This window comes from Colobus angolensis, unplaced genomic scaffold (assembly GCF_000951035.1).
Source record: "Colobus angolensis palliatus isolate OR3802 unplaced genomic scaffold, Cang.pa_1.0 Scaffold419, whole genome shotgun sequence".
NCBI classification, from domain to species: Eukaryota; Metazoa; Chordata; class Mammalia; order Primates; family Cercopithecidae; genus Colobus; species Colobus angolensis.
This window is the reverse complement of record NW_012117588.1, coordinates 169491-191180: the sequence shown is the minus strand read 5'-3', so window position 1 is coordinate 191180 and position 21690 is coordinate 169491. Positions and strand designations below refer to the sequence as shown.

Here is a 21690-nt window from a genome sequence, read left to right as displayed (position 1 = left end):
AGGGCAGATATGTTAATATCTGGGCAAGTATTCTTAGCAGAGGAAAAAGAAAATGCAAGGGCCCTGAGGTGGGATCATGTTTGGTGCGTTTGAGGAATAGCTCTTCTGTTCCATTGTGGCTGGAACAGAAGAGTGAGGGCGGGAGGGCAGTGGAGAATGGTAGGTGATGGAGGTCAGATTATGTAGGGCCTTGTAGACTATAATGAAGACTTTGGCTTTGTTTTGAGTTGGTGCAGGACAAGGAAAGCTATTGAAATGTTTTAGTGACTTGATGTGACTTACTTTTTAATAGGACCATTTGGGCTGCTCAGCCCATGATGTTTAAAAATGCAGTCAGGTCACTTCCACTGTTTAAAACCTTTCAATGAATTCCAGTTGTACTTAGAATAAAATCTAAGCTCCCTTAGCTATTATTATTATGTTATTATTAAAATTGACATCCTTTATTCTCTATTACAGCAGTCTAATTTCTTTCTAATATGTGCCCCACTAGTAACTATTATTATTATTGCCTATTTGTTTATAATCTGTCTCTTCTACTTGAAAATATGTAGCCTGGGGATCTTGTGGATTTCCATACTAAATCATCCCAAGGCTGCTTTGCTTTTGAGCTTTTTTTTTTGGAGGGGGGGATGTGTGTGTGTGTGTGTGTGTGTGTGTGTGTGTTAATCTCTTCTGTATCTTTTTTTCCCCTGATCTCGCTGATTGTTATATTTGGTCGGTGACTGACCTCTAGCAATGATGGTGCCAGGGCAACTTTGCTGTTGGACTGTATGTTAAAGTTTGTTTCGGCTTGTGGGTTATATCAGTACTTATCAAATGAATTATCTGGAAAGAGAGGAGAGGATCTTATTAAAATACAGGTTCTTATTCAGTAGGCCTCGGGTGGGCCTTGAGGTTTGGCATTCTCTCTCTCTCTCCTCTTTTTCTTTCTCTTTCTTTTTCTCTTTCTCTTTTTCTTTCTCTTTCTCCTTCCTTCCTTCCTTCCTTCCTCTTTCTTTTCCTTCCTTCCTTCCTCTCTCTCTTTCTCTCTCTCTCTCTCCTTCCTCCCTCCCTCCTTCCTTCCCTCCCTCCTTCCTTCCCTTCCTTCCTTCCTTCTTTTCTTCTTTCTTCTCACTCTGTAGCCCAGGCTGGAGTGCAGCAGTGCCATCTTGGCTCACTACAACCTCCGCCTCCCAGGTTCAAGCGATTCTCTCGCCTCAGCCTCCAGAGTAGCTGGGACTACAGGCGTGCACCACCATGCTCAGCTAATTTTTGTATTTTTAGTAGAGATAGGGTTTCACCATGTTGGCCAGGCTGGTCTCGAACTCTGGACCTCAGGTGATCTGCCCACCTCAGCCTCCCAAAGTGCTGGGATTTCAGTTGTGAGTCACCACACCCAGCTGAGGTTCTGCCTTTCTATCAAGCTCGCAGGTGATGCCCATGCTGCCAGCCCTTTGAGTAACAAGGGGGCTTGATTACCAAGCTTGGCTGAACATTGGAATCACCTGTGGAGCTTTAAAACTACTAATGCTGGGCTCTTGACGCCAGGGATCGCAATATAGTCAGTCTGGAATGTAGTCTGAGTCCTGGGATTATAAAAAGCTTCCTAAGGGATTCTATTTTGTAGAAATATTGAGAACTACTAGACTGGATGATATTGAATCCAATTTTAAAACAAAGCATAGCAATAAATGTTCTTCAGGGCTGTGTTGCTGACTTTTTAAAAAGTCAGTTTTCTAGCTCTAGAAAGAATCTGGTTGCATCCACAGATGACCTCCAGATCTCTGCTTAGCATGACTGGGTAATTTCTCCAATGCCTCCAGCACATGCTGTCACTTAACAGCAGAAAGAGAATTCCTACTTTCAGGAGAACAGTAATTCCTGAAGATTACAGTTAAAACATGCCTGCAGATGAGGAGGTTGTAGTAAATCAGTCCCCTTGCTTTCTGAGCTTGTTCTAAGTTAGAGGAAGCAGAAGTAGAGAAGCACTCATTTCTTTTTTCTTGTAATCTCTGGCATGTGTACAGGCATAGTTTCTGAGTCAGTACCAAACTAAGAACTTCTTGTGTGATTCAAGCTAATCCCTCGGTTATCAAAAGCAGATGTTTCAAACTACTGAAGATCAATGAAGCATATCCTATTTACAGGTTAATAATTGACTACTAGATGTAGGTGCCCCAAATGTTCTTAGAGACATTAGAAAGGAGAGACAATGTCAGAGTTCCCCCTACTCTGCCTCCCCTAATCTAAAGCCCACTCTGTTCCTTTTGTCAAGAGATTGGCTGTATGTTAACAGAGCCTGGGGCACTTTCCTGTTGAAATGCCTTTAATCCCAAGCAACTGGATTGATTTTATTTTATTTTATTTTGGCTGGTTTAGATTGGACGACTGATTATTGGACAGAATGGAATCTTGTCAACACCTGCCGTCTCCTGCATTATCAGGAAGATCAAGGCAGCTGGTGGAATCATTCTAACAGCCAGCCACTGCCCTGGAGGACCAGGGGGCGAGTTTGGAGTGAAGTTTAATGTTGCCAATGGAGGTATGTGGTTCAGAATATGCTTAATAATCATGATTTCTTTCCTCTTATATTATTATAGTCTTACAGTGACCCTTTGATGATAGACAAACAAGGTGAAGAGGACCAGGCTCAGAAAAATTTAGTGAGGTGCCCGAAGTAATCCAACAAGGAAGTGGCATAACGGGCTCATGAACCCATTTAGGGAGTCTGTTGGTCCCCTGTACTCCTCAACACAAACAACTGAATAGTTGATGCTTATCTGATATGGAAGGACTCTGAATATTAAAATTAAAACATACCCTGAAGGTTGTTGTCTGAATGACAATGACCCTCATTTTACACATGAACAAATCAAAGGCCTGAGAGGCTGAGTTACTGCTGAAGGCCACAGGGTTGATCAGGGTCAGATTAATGACTTTTAGCCCAAATCCTGGGCTCTCATTTTCCTACAGTGTTGATGTTCTCTCAAAATCATAGCATTATTTCACTTTTACTTACAGCAATTTATAGTTTGGCGGTCCTTAGTGAAGGGGTGGAATATATGTATGAGGCTAAATTTCTTTTAAAAATTGAACACACACAAAAATAGGGAGAATAAGAAATAGATAACATGTACCCATTATCTTGTTTTTCTATTTTGCTTATCTTTTTTTCTGAAGAATTTTAAGGCAAATTATAGCATAAGAACATTTCACACCCAAATATTTTTGTATGCCTCTCTTAAAAAGAAAGACATATTGCTGCATGACCATGTTAACATACCTAATAATAATAATGCTAATTCTCCGATACCACCTGAAAACTAATCTGTAGTCAAAATCTTCAATAATCCCCAAAATAACATTATTATTATTTATAGCTGTTTTATTCAAATCAGGATACATCTAAGGACCATGCATTTGCTTGGCAAGTCTCTTAAATCTGTTTTAATCTAGAACACTGAGTTTGCATGAATGTGAGTAGGAGCCAAATTTTAACCAGCAACAGTTACCATTATAAATTATTCCTGATCCCAGGCAAAACAGTGCATTCTGAAGGGAAAACTTGCTGTCTATCCCTGCTTGCAGACGTTTTACACATTATCCAAACAAAGTGTATTCATGTTGAATATTTAAAAAAAACAACAATATTATAACCACAAAGCAGAAAACTAAACCACCAAACCAGAAAGGTAGACAACAATTGAGGAAGAAGGGATCAAATTATCTACAAAGTAACCAGAAAACAATTAGCAAAATGGCAGGAGTAAGTCTTTATCAATAATAACCTTGCTTGTACATGGGTTAAACTCTCCAATCAGAAGATATAGAATGGCTGAGTGAATCAAAAAGGAGATCCAACTAGATGCTGCCTACAAAAGACCCATTTTTAAACTTTAAGAATAGGTATATACTGAAAGTAAAGGGATAGAAGGAGATATTCCATGAAAAGAGTTACCAAAAGAGAGCAGGGATGCCTATACTTATCTCAGATAAAACAGGCTTCCAGCAAAAGCTGTTCCAAGAGACAAAGAAGGTCATGATTTAATGATAAAGAGGTCAACTTATGAAGAGGACATAACAATTGTAAATGTATATGTATCCAACATTGAAGCACTTAAATATGTAAAGCAAATATTAATGGACATGAAGGAAGAAATATACAGCAATATAACACTAATAGGGGACTTCAGTATCCCACTTGCAACAATGGAGAGATCAACCAGACAAAAAACAAGACAACACTAAATTTGAACTATACGTTAGACCAAATGGACCTACCAGACCTATATAGAACTTTTCATCCAACAACAGCAGAATATACATTCTTCTCTAGCAGACATAGAACATTCTCTATGATAGACTATATGTTAGGCCACAAAATAAATCTTGACAAATTCAAAAAGATTGAACTCATGTCTAGTATTGTTTCCAACCACAATGGTATGAAGCTAAACATCAATAACAGGAGGAATCTTGGAAAATTTACAAATATGTGGAAATTAAACAACATGTTTATGATGAGCTGATGGGTCAAAGAAGAAATCAAGAGGGAAATTAAAAAATATTTTGAAATTAATGACAATGGAAACACAATGTATCAAAACCTACAGTATGTGGCAAAGTCAGTTCTAAGAGAGTTTATAGCAATAAATGCCTACATTAAAAAAGGAAAAAGATCTAAATAAATAGACTAACATTATGCCCCAAGGAGCTAAAGAAAGAACAAACTAAACCCAAAGTGAGCAAAAGGAAGGAAATAATGAAGATCAGAACAGAAGTTAATAAAATGTAGTACAGAAAAACTAGAAAATATAAATAAAATCAAAAGTTGGTTCTTTGAAAAAATAAAATCTACAAACTTCTAGCCAGACTCACTAAAAAAAGCCGACTCAAATAAATAGAAATGAAAGTGGAGACATTGCAATAGATACCTCAGAAATGAAAATGGTCATAGGGGATTATTATGAACAATTTTATGCCAACAAATTGGAGAACCTAGGAGAAATGGATAAATTTTTAGAAAAAATAACCCATCAAGATTGAATTGGGAAGAAACAAAGTTTGAACACTCCAACAACAAATAAAAAGATTGAAGAAGTGATTAAAAACTTTCCAAAATAGAGAAGCCTAGGACCAGATGGCTTCATGGCTGAATTTTATCAAACATTCAAAGAATAATTATTACCAATACTTCTTAGACTCTTCCAAAAAATAGAGTTACAGGGAATACTTCCAAACACATTTTATGAGGCCAGCATCACCTTGAAACCTAAGCCAGATAAACATATTGTTAGGAAAGAAAACCATAGGCCAATATCTCTGATACATATTGATGAAAACCAAATTCAACAACACATCAAAGAAATTATGGATCAAGACCAAGTGGGATTTATCCCTGACATGCAAGACTGGCCAAACAGAATGAAAGATAAAAACCACATGATCATCTCAATTGGTACAGGAAAGACATTTGGCAAAGTTCAGCATTCTTTCTTGACAAAAACTCTTAACACTTTAGGTATAGAAGGAAAGTTTCTCAACATAACAAAGGCCATTTTGAAGAAACCCACAGCTAACATCATAATCAACTGGGGACAACTGAAAACTTTTCCACTATTTAGTACATGGCAGGGATGCCCACTCTTGCTATTTCTATTCAACATGGTATTGGAAGTACTAGCAAGAGCAATCAGACAAGAAAAATAAATAAAACTCATCCAAATTGGAAAGGAGAAAGTAAAATAATGTCTATTTATAGGCAATATAATCCTAAATACAGAAAATTCCAAAGATCACACACACACACACACACACACACATACACATAAATTTTTAGAACTAATAAATATATTCAGTAAGTTGCAGGATACAAAATCAACATACAAACACCAGTAGCATTTCTATACATAAATAATGACCCAGCTGAAAATAATCAAAACAATTCCATTTATGATAGCATCAAAAAAATACTTAGGAATAAATTTAACCAAGGAGGTGAAAGACTTGTATACTGAATAAAACATTGATGAAAGAGATTGAACAAGACACAAATAAATAGAAAGATATCCTGTGCTCATTGATCATGGATCAAAAAAATTGATATTATTAAAACATTCATACTACCCAAAACAATATACAGATTTAACACAACACCTATCAAAATTTCAATAACATTCTTCATGGAAATAGAAAAGCAATACTAAAATTTGTATGGAGCCACAAAAAAACAAAGCATTGCTGAGGAAAAAAAGTTGGAGGTACCACAATTGCTGATTTAAAATTGTATTATTACAAAGCTAAAGTTAAAACAAAACTGTATGATACTGGCATAAAAACAGAAATATAGACCAATGGAACAGAATAGAGAGCCCAGAAATCATCAAAATGTATATAGTCAACTAATTTTGGACCAGGACACCAAGAGAATATAATGGAGAAAGAAAAAACCCTCTTCAATAAATGGTGCCTGGGAAAACAAAAATGTGAAAGAATGAAATTGGACCCTTATTTTATACTATACACAGAAATAAACTCCAAATGAATAAAAGACCTAAATGTAAGATCTGAAACCATAAAAATCCTAGAAGAGAACATAGGGAAAAAGTTACTGGACATTGGCCTTGGCAATTATTTCTTGGATATCACATCAAAAGCTCAGGCTACAAAAGCAAAAACAAATAAATGGGACTACCTCAAATTAAAAAGCTTTTTCAATTTTTCGTTTATTTTATGCACTTTAAAATCTCTGTTTGGGTATTCTTTTTTAATATTTTAAAATTTATTTTTATATGAGTCCCTGTAGGTTTGCTATATCCTTTAAAACACAATTATTTTAATATATGTTATAATTGTACATATTTTGGGTGTGCATATGATGAAAGTCGTTGGAGTGGAAAATATACATCAAAGAAATTGGAAATTGGCAAAGAATTCAGAAGTTGTTGATGAACTCTGAAATTATCAACATGGATGGTTAAACGGCATCATAGACAACTATCTAGAGAGACAGTACTTGCTTTACTTTTGGAAACTAGTGTGCTTTGGCATTAAAACTCAGGGACTTGAAAATGATGGACACAGCCAAAAACATAGTGTGGTGCCTGGGGTGTAGGGAGTGGAGGGAGATATTCATGCATTCTGTAATCTGGCAACCATAAAATAATACAAAAACTAAACAAGACTACCTATTCTTTAAGTTTCGTGAAGGGTAAAAAATGGTAAGGAGTGAAGCAAAGGGCTATGTTTATTTCTTTGAGGTCTTCGCTTTTCCCACACAATAAGAAAATTTTTGGTAAAATCTTCTGGGCTGTCTTCTCTCCCACTTACTAAACTAAGACTATTGCTGTTCTTCTTTATGAGCATTTATTGGGATACGGTGATGGTGCTACACTCTAAGGCAGCGCTGTCCAAGAGAAAAATATTATGAGTCACATACACACTTTAAATTTTTAGTAGCCACATTAAAAAAGGGAAAAGAAACAAGTGAAATTCACATTGTATTTTATTTAAACTACTATATCTAAAATATTATTATACCATGTCATCAATATAAAAATTATTAATGCAATCTATTGCATTTTCTACTAACTCTTCAAAATTTGGTGTGTAAAATTTACAATTACAGCACACTTTGACTAGCCACATTTTAAGTGCTCAGTAGCTAAATGTGACTAGTAGCTTTTATTGTGTTGTATTGGACAATGCAGTTCTAATGACTGATATATTTTAAAAATCAAGAAACAATTTTTGTTCAGTAGAAAGTTACAGTATAGTTGACAAGTAAGATTCATACAGAGAGCTATACATCTGTCAATTATTTATACTTTAGATCTTTCAATCTACTTATTTGTTTTTCAACCTTGTTACAAAACAACAAAAATCTAAAATGGCTTGCATTAAGATATACAAGGTTAAAAAAAAAAAAAAAAAAGCAAAATCCCAAAAGGTGAAAAGTATTGATTTCATGTTCAATTTATTTAAAGTCTAATACTACTTGTCAATTTGGCCTTTCGTGGAAATGCATCATTTATTTTTAGTTGAACTTCATTTTAGAAACTGGGAAGTGACTAGAGATTGTGAGTTGGGGAAAATAATTAACTTACCCTGCTAAGCTCACACATCAATTAGGCAGCAGGAGAAAGCATAGTTTCCTCTTCTAGGTGCACTGGGGAAGCTGCAGTGTAAATCTGGAATCCCTCACTTCTGTCAAATGCATATCCTGTTTGTGTCTCATATCCTGAATAAAGCTGATTACATAACCAGGTTTCCCTGGCAGGTGTGAAACTATTTTTAGGAAAGATGTGTCACTACTTAGAAGTGGATTAAAACAAACAAACAAACATATGGGTTGTTAGTCTACATAGAACAGGTGAGGCTGACCAAATTTCCACCATAGTGGATGAGTACAGTATAAGAAATGTCAAGGCTAATTGAACTGTGAACCATTGATCATTGTTTAGAGAACAAATGAATCTTTCTCTGCCTGGTGGAGGAGGATGGTAACATTTCTCTGTTTGAAATTCATGAGACTTTTAAAAACATATATTTTTGGTGTTCAAATTTTAGGTCCTGCACCCGATGTTGTCTCAGACAAAATCTACCAAATCAGCAAAACGATTGAGGAATATGCTATATGTCCTGATCTCCGAATCGACCTATCTCGACTAGGAAGACAAGAATTTGACCTAGAGAACAAATTCAAACCATTCAGAGGTAACAGGTTTTATTTTGAAGAAGTCAGAGTAACCATGTGGATGGGGCTGACTGGTTTCTGTAGGGAAGTACACTCATGAAAATTATTGCATTGTCAGTCTCAGGGGTGACTCTTGATAAATACGTGTAAACTTAATGTGGTGTAGAGAGAAGACATGAGAGCAGCCAAGATATTCAGAACTGGAAACTCTCAAAAACCACTTCCCAAATTCGGTATCATTTTCAACATAGGAAAAATTTTATGGTTGACTTCATTATAACAGTCCAAGAATAGGCTGTGAATTGCCAAAACTTGTCTAAGCAATTAAGGTGAAGATGTTGTAATGTCTTAGTTAAGAAGGAACCTAACAAGTCAGTGGGGTTATTAAATTTCTCATGAAAGGTAGGAGTTTCTTTTCCAAGCCATAACCAAGCTTGGAATAATTATACATCAGCTTATTGAATGCATAATTATTGATCACCTACCCTATGCCAAGCACTGTGTTAGGAGATTTTACAAAGGAATTCAGTAACTACCAAATATATTTAGGCAAGTGATTCAAAAATTAAAGAACCAAAATGAGATTGTCAAAACTATTATCTTATATTGTAAAGCAAATATAACTTCTACAGTACTCAGACGATAGTTTTTTTTATTTTATAGATTAATTTTAAACCATATGACAACATTAATAACATGTGTCTGTATATCGTTTCCCCCCTTATATTTTATCCTATTGCTTTTTCCTAGAAGGCATAAAATAGCAATAGATCTAACACGTTTTATTTTTTAGTGCTACTATAAATTTGAATACAGTTTGTATTAAGATGGTATCCTTATTTTACAAGTAATTTAACTTAGCCTAAAAGATGAAATACCTGGTTTGTGTCCATGTGATATTTTAGGGACAGAGAAAAGCTTTAAATGGATTGTGTGGGGGTCACAGTATTGGCCCAATGTTACCAAGTCTTTCTTGAGAAGTTTTGAGTCAGTTGTTTGCTTAGGTAATGAGCACAAATGTGCAGAGAACCATGATATTCACTGGAAGCAACAGTGCCTGCTTTTGCTAATCTAGCTGGGAGAATGCACAGGCATATGCGTGCACACGCATGGGATGGCTGGACAATTGAAGGCAAGGGGTGCATTATATTAAGCAAAATGATTTCAATATGCTGATTACATAAGGTTAGAAGGACTGGGCTTATTTTTGGCATCTTCACAACTTTTATAGTTGTCCAAGAGACTCAAATCTTCGTGAGCTCTCATTCAGGCTCATTGCTGCAGCCACATTGCTAGTTGCATGAATTTTCTAAAATGTTACTGATACCAGGAGGTGGGTAGAGGGATTCCCTGGCTTCCAAGAATTTGGAGATAATCGTTTGGGATAATTTATGTGCTGTATTCTTGCTGGTTCAAGTGTTGAGCAAAGCTTGTGTTAAGTAGAAATAATTCCTTTGCATTTCACTTTGAAGCGTCAAGAGCATGAACTAATTGATGTGAACTTTCAATTTTTCCTGACTTCTTGCTCCCTCGTTTTTCACATTTGTTTGGTACTGTGTGTTGCCTATTATAAATACCAAATGTATTTAGGCAAGTGGTTTAAGAATTGAAGAGCCAGAAAGAAACTGTCAAAAATATTATCCTATAATGTAGAGTGAGTAAAACTTACAAAGTACTCAGGGCATAACCTTTTGTCTTACAGATTAATTTTTTTATGGTGGTAAAATATACATAACAAAATTTACCATTTTAACCATTGTTAGGTGTAACTTTATACAGATTAATTTTTAATTACTTTGTAGATTATTATGCTCCTCATGTAAAAAGATAATTAAAAAGTACCCATGTTACAAATATAATTATATTTGAATGGACACATAGATTACATTGACTTAAGTGCAAGAAAAAATATTTTTAGATATGTATTTGATCAGATGAAGGGATAATATTATATGGCACATTAAGATCTCATCCATTAAATATCACACCTGGATTTACTAAAAATTATTGAAAGCACATTGGTAGTATCTTCAGTGCAAGTTTAAAAGTATTTCAGGGTTTCAAAGTAGTATGTATTTGAAAAATCTGAAAACAATATACATAAGTTTCAAAATTTGGCTATGAATTTAAAAAAGCAGGGCTCCTACACAAATTTTAGCACCTAAAGAATTGATTTACTACTTCTTGGACAAGTACTTTCTGAACATTAGTTTTATACTGATTGACAAGTATGAAAAATGTATTCTGAGCTTTTTGGTATGTCAAATATATGAATAAAACTTTTTGGATTCCTGGTTACTGGGTGGTGCTAGAAGCTGGAGAGCATTTGTGTTTAATGAGAATTTCTAGATATTTGCCATTCACTTGGAAATTGGGTGGAGATTGGGCATGAATGAGATTTCATGCAAACTCAGGACCAATTCTGCACTCGAATCTGGTAGGCACAATGGCATTTGGAAAATAGGGGTCACTACTGCGGTCACTTGCTGATTTGTTTCATACCAGCTGAGTCAGTCTTTGGCCAGCCCCCACAGGAAAGGCAACTGGATATGCCAAAATGCCTCTAAACATTGAGATGTGTGCTGTGTGCATTTTGGGGGGGCAGGGAACTGGGGGCAGGAGTAACACGGCACATTTTTATCTTAATTTATTCTTGTGGTTGATTTTTTCCTTGCAAAGAAGAATTTAGAACTTGGTATCATTTATACCCACTGAGCACTTGAAAAGTTTGTAGTGTCTTGATTGTGCCTTGATTTGTGATTTTTGTCAACAAATGGGCACTTTACTTCCCACATCATCTGTAGGGATATGATGGGCTTGTGATCAGAATTTCACGCTGTTAAGGTAGTGATTCTTTTTATGCTTCCAAGTATCTTTCATGAGTACAGTCAATGACATTTTCCTTTATTTTTCTATCTTTAGTGGAGATAGTGGACCCAGTGGATATCTATCTCAACCTCCTTCGGACCATCTTTGACTTTCATGCCATCAAGAGTTTGCTGACTGGGCCCAGCCAACTGAAGATTCGCGTTGATGCAATGCATGGAGGTAAGCTCACGGTTTTCTCCAAATCAGTGGGCAGGAAATATTGAGACCTCTACACCCGTTGGGTTTCAGAGGTTACGAGGAAAGTTGGATTCATAGATATTAACACAACATGTGTATGTTCAGATGTTTGGAATGTTCTGGAAAACTTCAGGACCCTTATTTCTGTCTTTGGATGTAAACAAAAACAAAAGTTGAAAAAATGAGTTTGAGGTTATGCATGTTTGAGTGTGCAGTATAGTAAAACTGTTATTTATTTGATCATATGCATGGCATAGTTTAAACAGTCAAATAGTTCAAGATTTATTATGAAAAAATCTGTACCCAACTCCTGTCTTCCCCCAGTTACCTTCCAGAGTCAAACTTTTTCAATTTTTTTCAACTGTTTCTTTTTTGTATTTATCTCCCTATCATTAAATATTATGAATATACAGACTCTTGTTGATTTTTCAGTTTTGAGCATTACTGATTTCATACTATGGAAACTGGAGCTGCAGCTCTTTTTCACCCTCTCCACCCACCACCCACCTCTCCACCCACCCTCTCCACCTACCAGTTAGGGAAACCAAGCATGCTTCCCTAATTATATCATCAGTTTGGTAAGATCAGTATCTAGTGTTTACATTACCACAACACAGCTGAGCCATGCAATATGCTATAATTATATTTCCTTCACAGTACAAGTTTTTGGTTTCCTTGGAAATAGCAATTGTCTTGTTTTCTCATTGCTTGGTTTTAATCAAGTGTATTTACCACTCTTAATCCTCAAGCTCTCCCCCAGTGTCTAAATCTCCCTTCACTTCATTTTCCTGGAGACTTTGATCTGCCCCACTCTGCACTGGTTGCTCTCTGAGCATGCTGCCATCATGGAATCTCCCTTTATCGTCATGGTAGTAATTCTTTTTACACATCTCTTATGTTGAATGTCCTGTTCCCTGGTTTCTTTGTCTGACACCTTGATTTACTCCTACATTTTGGAGGAACATGTTCTCCAGGAACTCTGTGAGAGAAAGCTCATGGTAGGTAAATATTTTGAGTATTGTATACCTGAAAAGTATCATATATCTAAAATATATACAATAAAATATTGTATATATTTTATTCTATACTTGCTCTTGATTAATACTTGACTGATACGGAAATCTAAGTTGGATATTATTTTCCTTCAGAAGTTCGACGGCATTGCTCCACTGTGTTATAGCTATTATATTAAACTTGAGAAATCCAATGGTGTTCTGATTTTTAATCCATTGTATTCCTTTTTCTTCTCTGGAAGCTTTTAGGACCTTTGACTTGTCTTCAGTGTTCCTCTGTTTTACAATAATGGATCTTAGTGTGGGACTCTATCTTTATTATGTTGGACACCTGATGGACCCTTTCAGTCTGAACACTTGTGCCCTTTAACTCTGGAAAAGTTTTTGAATTGCTATTTAGTAACCATTTTGGTTATTGTTCCTACTGAACTGATCCTTTAATTATTCTATTTCCCCTTCTCCTCCCCAATTTTTCATCTCTTTATTTTGTTCTACTTTCTGGGAAATTTCCTTGACTTTATCTTCCAGTCCTTCAGTTCTACCATTATATTTTTAATTTCCCAAAACTTTTGTTTGTATTTTCCAAAGATTCTCTCTTTTAAAAATAGCATCCTAGTTATGTTTCATGGATACCATACCTTTTTAAACTTAGGTTTACTGAGGTATAATTTATATACAGTAAATTTACTCCTGGTAGGTATACAGTTTGATAAGGTTTAACCAACATATACAGTCATGTAACCACTATCACAATCAAGATAGAACATTTCCATCACTCCAAAGAGTTTTTTGCAGCCCTTTGTAGTCAAACCTCTCCCCTTATCCCAAGCTCCTGGCAACCACTCATCTGCTTTCCGCCCCCATGGTTTTGCGTTTTCAGCAAAGTTATATAAATAGAAGCATACAATATGTCGCCTTTTGCTTCAAGCTTCTTTCACTCAGCATAATAATTTTGATAAACATTCTTGGTGTTGCAGGTATCAGTAGTTGTTCCTTGTTACTGCTGAGTACAATTTCATCGTGTTGTTGATATACCACAATTTGCTTATCCATTCACTGATTGATGAAAATTAGGTTTCTTTTTCTTCTAGTTGTTGGCTATTACAAAGAAAGATACTGTGAACATTAGTGGACAAGTCTGTATGTTTTCATTTGTCTTGGGTAAACAGCTAGGAATGGGATTGCTGAGTCATATGATACGTGTATATTTACCTTTATAAGAAATGACCAAACCGTTTTCCAAAATACCTGTACCATTTGCACCACTGGCAATGTATGAGGGCTCCAGTTTATCTGTATCTTCACCAATACTTGGTACTGTCAGTCTTTTCCATTTTAGCCATTCTACTCTATTTTGTTCATCTCTATTAGGGTATTACTGATATATTTTTAAAAGTTTTATTCTCCCTGTATAATTTTTGTTTCCTCTAGGTTTCTCTTTACTTTTTGTTTATTTTCACCTCATCTCAAATACGTTCCTCAAAATTTTGGTGATCCTTGGCTTCCTGGCATATTTAAGAATGAGGCACTAAAAATCTGCTGGGAGCTCTGAGCTTGCTGTGGGTCTTCCCTGTGGGCTTTACTCTAAAAGCTTCTGGCTAGGCTCTTCTGTTCTTTCTTGTTGGGCTGATCATATTCCTCAGGAAAAGAACTTCCAGGTTCTTGCTGTATGTCCATCTTTGAATCAATTACTCTGGCTAGGAGATGGAGGACACTGATTGGGCAGACCTAGGTCACCTCCTTAGCCTTGGGGAGGTGGGATTTAGCCATACCCAGACCCCATAAGCTGAGATATGGGGAAGGGAGTTTTTCTCCAATAGAAATCGCAAATGCTGTATCCAGAGGAAGAGGAAATGTGTACTGGGCAGGCACAATCAAGAGATGTTCACTATTGGAGGATTTTGTGTTGTACTGGTAGAAAATAAGTGGAAAGCAGTATCTTTCAGATATTTCAGTTAGGAGGATTATATACTGTTCCCCAAATGTGCCCTATGTTCTACCTCAGGCTCTGTTCCCTTGCTGATAATGTTCCTTCTGTTTAGATGGGCTTCCCACTCCAAACCCAAATCCTTGTCAACTTTATATTATTCCTTCAAGTTCCACCAGAAATGCTGCTTCTTCCTTGAAGCCTTATGTGTGGTTATTGCTTCTCTTAAGCCATTGGATATAATTATTTCATCAATGTGCATTGTTTAGTCTTCCACTGCAGTCATTCATCTGCAGCTTTTACTCATCCCACTACTAGATTACAAGCCCAGGAATGTAGAAACTATGTGCTTTGCACCCCTTCAATATGATCCTTTCATTTCCTAGCAGAGCAGCTCTATGTTAGGCACTCCATAATGTTCATTGAACTGGAAAATACTATTCCTTGGCATGTATTTTGGTAAAATGTGCTTGTTTTTATATGCTTCAGTGGTTTATAGTGTTTAATTATATACTTGGCAGAGTCCAAATGATTGCAGAGACAACATTGCTAGAGCCCTTTAATACTTTTGCGTATGTTCAGCTAAAGCTTTTAATACGTGAAAAGCAACAGACAATGAATCATTATTACGTAGCTGATTTATTTCTGGCAACATTTTAGAAAAGTTTTGGGAGAAAAAATTTATGTAACTAGATGATTGAATACACCTTCTGTATTCCTACCACAGTAACTAGCACATAGTAGATGCTCAATAAATAGTAGTTCAAGCAAATATCATTCTCTGTTGTGTCTTTAAAAAGATTGTAAATTTATATTTTTTCTTCTGAGTTATTAAATTGTGTTTCCTATACTATTCAGAACAAAATACTCTGGGGAGAAGTTTCTGCAAATATTTAATATTGCTGCGTATCTATTTTCAGTTATGGGACCTTATGTGAGAAAAGTTTTGTGTGATGAGCTGGGGGCCCCAGCCAATTCTGCAATAAACTGTGTTCCCCTGGAAGACTTTGGAGGGCAGCACCCTGACCCAAACCTGACATATGCAACAACTCTTCTGGAAGCAATGAAAGGAGGAGAATATGGATTTGGAGCTGCATTTGATGCTGATGGGGTAAGTAGGAAAGCTCTCTGTCTGCTGACACTTTGACCATATAATGAGCCATGAATTGGAAAGCAGAGAATTAATGAACACATCTGGAGCTAACGTGTATGGGACATGTGTGCCGTAACTGGCTCTGCATCTGCCCTTCTCTTTAATGACTAAGTATTGCAATTAAATAGCGATTACTTTTCTGAGGTCCAGATTTACATTATGGCATACAAAGGTTGTTTATTTAAATATATATATTATTCAATAAATCTTTATTTATGGCTGGTGTTGTTGAAAGCACCAAGTTAAGAAATCAGCTATTTCTGCAAGAACCAGTGTTCTCTATTATGTTTGGGAGAAAGAAAGCATTAAGTGTTTGGGGGCTTCTAAAGCTTGAGCCACATTTCAACAGGTGGAACATATTCTTGGTGTGTCAAGATTCTGGGCCCTTGATACTCAGATTTAGAAGAATGTTTCCCATGCTCTCTTTGGCCTTGTTCAAGTTGTTAGGTTGTTAAATATAAGATGGCAATAAAGTGGATTGTGATGATTATAGGAATGGGCTGCTAGCAGATGCTTCTGTCCGATCATTTTTACGCATTCCTTCCTACAGGACCGTTATATGATCCTAGGCCAAAATGGCTTCTTTGTGAGCCCTTCTGACTCCCTGGCCATCATTGCTGCCAACCTCTCTTGCATTCCGTATTTCCGTCAGATGGGGGTCCGCGGGTTTGGGAGGAGTATGCCAACCAGCATGGCCCTGGACAGGTAAGCAAGGATGTCACCATGAAAAACTTTATGGTAGATTTTTGACGTCGATGTCTCTTTTGTTGGTTGCTGGCACTCACTCTCCCCTGCTCCATTTGGGAATGTGTTGAAAGCATGGGAACATGGTATAGTGTACTGGGTAGAAGCTGGAGAATCAGGTAGCCTGAGCTTAATTCTTGGTTCTGCCACCTACTAGCTGTGGGAATTTAGCAGACTTATTTCGTCTCTGTGCCTCAGTTTTCTTCTCTGTAAAATATGGATAGTAATAGTAATATCTTTATATGGACTGTTATGAAGTACAAATGAGGTGATTCATGTAGAACATTTAACATGGTGCCTCGTACATAGTAAATACTACATAAATGTTTAGCAACAAAACGTATTAACCTGAAAGTATGTATGTATAAGTGAGGGGGAAAAAGCATTGGTTTTGAGGTCAGATTATATTATGTTCAAATGCTAGCTTACAGCCTTATTAGCTCTGTACAAACAGAAAAATGATACTTCATAGGTTTATTGAAAGAATGAAATGAGACAGTGCATGGAAAATACTCAACAAGAGATTCACTCAGTAGGGTTCTAACTAACCCTATTAGGTTTCATTCTTCTTGCTCTATCCATCCCTCCCATCTATCACCCTGTATTATAAAACATTGAATTTCAGAATCTGACATTTTCAAACGGCATGTATTATTATAGAAACAGTATATGTGCCTGGTGGAAAGTTAGAAAACACAAATAAGAAAATGTAAATATCATACCCCTTCCTTGGGTTACCTATGTTAATAGAAAAATTTATATTACTTACTGTATCTCTTTCTATACATATACATTATACACATATAATTAAAATTCATAATATAATATACATTATATATGCATATGTAATTTATTTGCCTTTTATAATACTAAAGACATCAAAAGATACATGGCTTGTCACCTGCTTTTTCTTTTCCATCAACAATCGCCAGCTACCAGTTAATAAATTTTGACCAGGCGTGGCGACTCACACCTATAATCCTAGAGCTTTGAGTGGCTGAGGTGGGAGGATCACTTGAGGCCAGGAATTCAAGACCAGCCTGGGCAACACAGCAAGACCCTGTCTCTACAAAAAAATTTTCTTTAATCAACCAGGTGTGGTGGCATATTCCTGTAGTCCCACACCAAATGTTGATGAGGATAGGAAGCAACCAGAACTCTCATACTTTGCAAACAAAAGTGTAAAATGAAAGACAGTTTGGCAGTTTCTTGTAAAATGGAGCTTACATCTGACCAGCATTCCATTCCTAAATATTTACCCAAAAATAATGAAGATGTGTCCACAAAAACCTGCATAATAAGATACATAGCTGCATGATTCATAATAGCTAATAACTGGAAACAACACAAATGTCCATCAACAGGAAATTGCAAAAATAAATGGTGATATATTTATACATTTGTATACTACGCAATAACAAGAAGGAATGAAATACTGACACATGCTGTGGGTGTGGATGAATAAAAATATATAAAATGATAAAAAGCCAGTAACAAACAAGTACATAATATATAATTCCATTTCTGTGAAGTTTCAGAACAGGTAAATATATATATGGCAATAGAAATTATGACAATCTTACCCTATGAGGGATAGGAAGAAGGCACAGGGAAACATTCTGAGGTGATGGGAATGTTCTGTCTTAATCTGGGTGGTGGTTACATGGATGTATGCATTTTTCAAAACTCATTGAATTGTACCTGTAAGATGCTGCATTTCACTGTATATAAATCTTACCTTATAAATAAATCAACACCGTGAGAAAATAACCACAAAATCCAGAAAATGAGATTCTGTGGGACAAATTAGCAAGGCATGATGTCGCATGCCTGTAATCCCAGCTACTTGGGAGGCTGAGGTAGGAGAATCACTTGAACCTTGGAGGAGGAGGTTGCAGTGAGCCGAGACCATGGCATTGCACGCCAACCTGGGCAACAGGAGAACACTGAGGGAAAATTTGAGTATGATCTTGGTTTCAGATGACATAAAAATTATTTATTTATTTTGGAGAAAGGGTCTCACTCTGTTGCCCAGTCTGGAGTGCAGTGGTATGATCATAGTTCACTGTAACCTTCGACTGCTGGACTCAAGCAATCCACCCATCTCAGCCTCCTGAGTACCTAGGACTACACGTGTGCCATCATACCCAGTTAATTTTAAAAACATTTTTTTGTAGAAACGAGATCTCGTTTCTACAAAAACGAGTTTGAGGCCTAGGCTGGTCTCAAACTTCTGGCCTCAAGTGGTCTCCTTGCTTCAGCCTCCCCAAGTGCTAGGATTATGGAAATGAGCCTCTGAAACTGGCTACTTTTAATCTTCTTCTTAGTATCTTTTGATGAGCAGAAGTTTTAAATTTTGATGAAGTCCAGCTTATTTTTTCTTATTATTAATGGATTATATGGTTATTATATATGTCTTTTTCCACTACAAGAAATTTTTGCTTACCCCAAGGTCAGAAAGATATTTTCTCCATATTTTCTTCTGGAGTCATCGCAGTTTTAACTTTTCTTATGTCTATGATGATTTTGATTTAATTTTTGAGCATAGTATAAGGTAAGGGTCAAGGTTCACTTATTTCCCTTATCCAGTTATTCCAATCCTATTTTTAAAAAAGAATTTTCTTTCCCCTGAATAGCCTTGGTACCATGATTAAAAATCTGTTGACCATATATGTGTAGATCTATTTCAGGATTCTCTATTCTATACCACTATCTATTCGTTGATTTGTATGTAAATATTACACTGAAATCAGGTGAACTCTCCAACATGTTTTTCTTCTTTGTCAAATTAAAGGGAAATTATATGTTCTAGGTCCTCTGCATTTTATTTCATTTTAGAACCAACATCTCAGTTTCTACCAGAGCCTACTGGGATTTTGATTGGAATTATGTTGAATCTGTAGAGCCATTTGGGGAGAATAGTATTTTAATAATATTGAATCTTCCAATCCATGAATATGGTATATCTCTCTATTTAGGTTTTCTTTAATTTCTCTTACCTGTATTTCATAATTTTTAATGTAGCGATCTTACAAAATTTTTGTTAAATTTATTTCTGAGGAGTTTCTTTATTTTGATGCTATTATAAATGTTTTATAAATTTAATTTTCCAGTTATTTGCTGCTAGTATTTTTTTGTAAATTGACCTTGTATTCTTCACTAGAGGGGAGAAGAATCACCTACCTTTTGGATTGCTCCCACTCTACTTGTCTCCCTGGGGTGATATGGACATTAAGTCCATGATGGCGAACTAAACTCACTTTAAAATTCTTGCCTAACAGTACCAAAGAGTGGTATGTGATTCCATGTTTTCTCCCTTTTACCTTTGTCTACACCCTTCCTTAAAAAAAAAAAAAAAAAGACTCCGTAGAATTGTAGGGAACAAAGCAAAAATGGGACCATTTCTAGAAATTGAGAACTCAGAGTAATGTAGGATCCTGAGTGCTATGTAGGGTATTTAATAATATGGGAGTATATTTAACCGTTCCACTTAAACAGAATCTTACAATTTAGAAAGAATTTGTAACATATCATCTCACTTGATCTTTGCAATAATTTTGTGAGGTAATTGAGATAGGCATTACTCTCCTCACATTAAAGATGTTAAACCAATGATCAGAGAGCTTAAGTGACTTGTACAAGGTCACACAGTGAATTAGAAATTGACTCAGGATTTGAAACTAGGTCTTCTGATAATACGGTATGACTGTATCTGCTCAGTAACTATAATTGGATCAAAAGGGTCCCTGATAAACCAGTTGAGAATATTGTCCCCTGTGGGTTAGCAAATAACTTTCCAAAACATGGCTAGGGGGAAGCTGGTTTCATTCTGACAACAAAAACCATTTGTCCTTGTTTCTTGTGGAAATTTCCCAGTAGTTCTTGATTTCACTTTATGCCCCCCCTTCTCAATAAATATCTGTTTCAGTCAGAAACCAGAGGCCTTGCTTAGAAATTTCACAAAGGACCTGTTCTGACATGTAAGTGACCGTTTAAAAGGATTATTCATGCTTGCTGGTTGGGATTCAGAATTCTGTGGGGCTCTGACGTGGCGATTGGTTCTGGGTATTTGATCTGTTGTGTAGGTCCCAGGTGGATTCTCATGATGGACACTTTATAAGCTTCTTCCTTCCTAGGTAAAATCAATGCAGCTTCAAAATTTTGACCTTGACAATGGTTTCCCATATAGCTTATTTTTTAAAAATTAGTAAAATTATAGGAATGTGCCCCTAAATGCCGGGCCCTGGAAGAAGAACAACGGAGGACACAGTTGAAACCCATTAAATGACACACTTGCCTAAACTCCTGGGATTCCAGAATAAGGGGAGGCCTGTACCCTTGAGACTGATGAATTATTCAGACAAACTTTCATTGTTCACAGATACTTGTGGTTCCCCAAGGGAAGATTTTCAGTGTCTTTAATTTCTACTCTTACAGTGTCACTAAAACAAGGATTCCATTTAGCCCAGAATAATACAGTTTCAGTCTTGAAAATGGCATTCTTTTGGGGCTTTGTCATTCTGAATGTGTCTGATTTGTGGCTGCAGATGAATCTGTGTTGCTGAAACATTTTGGTTCAAATGATTTCAGAAGTAAAACACATTGAAAGTGTGTTTGCGGCCTGAGGTCCATCTCCACCCCATGTGGAGGTATTAAATAATCCTTTGTGTCATCATCCTTCAATAATATTTATGAAGCACCCATCTGTGCTTGGGGCTGTGCCGAATTCTGTGCAAAACAAGGCAAATGCACACAGACTTAAGCCCTACTCACTAGACATATTTACAGTCTCAAACAAGGCTAGCATCCTTGAATACATCCCAAGAAGCCAGATCTAAAAAGTATGTTTTGACTATGAAAAAGGCCATCCAAGGTCCACCACCCATAAACATGGTGGTGAATGGATTAGAGCTCATCTACCCTCTATTTGCTCTTATGCCACCCCTATGGTTCACCATTTATCCACTCAAGAAATGTTTATTAAGGATCTCCTATGTCCTAGACGTGGTTCCCATGGTGGTGCTTCCAGTCTAATGCGGAAGACAAAGAATAATACGCAAGGAAAACATACAGAAACACAAATTGTAACACAGGCTAGTGGAAATGAACT

The 21690-nt window shown here is 36.4% G+C and overlaps 1 protein-coding gene across 1 annotated transcript in view; it reads left to right on the top strand.

The window, feature by feature from the left end:
* PGM5 (phosphoglucomutase 5) overlaps positions 1 to 21690 on the top strand; it is a 179890-nt gene that overhangs the window by 18976 nt on the left and 139224 nt on the right. Inside the window, exons 2-6 of the mRNA XM_011956456.1 lie at positions 2362 to 2524; positions 8551 to 8697; positions 11600 to 11725; positions 15604 to 15794; positions 16387 to 16541. Coding sequence (XP_011811846.1) covers positions 2362 to 2524; positions 8551 to 8697; positions 11600 to 11725; positions 15604 to 15794; positions 16387 to 16541 — 782 coding nt within the window. The remainder of the gene's footprint in view (positions 1 to 2361; positions 2525 to 8550; positions 8698 to 11599; positions 11726 to 15603; positions 15795 to 16386; positions 16542 to 21690) is intronic.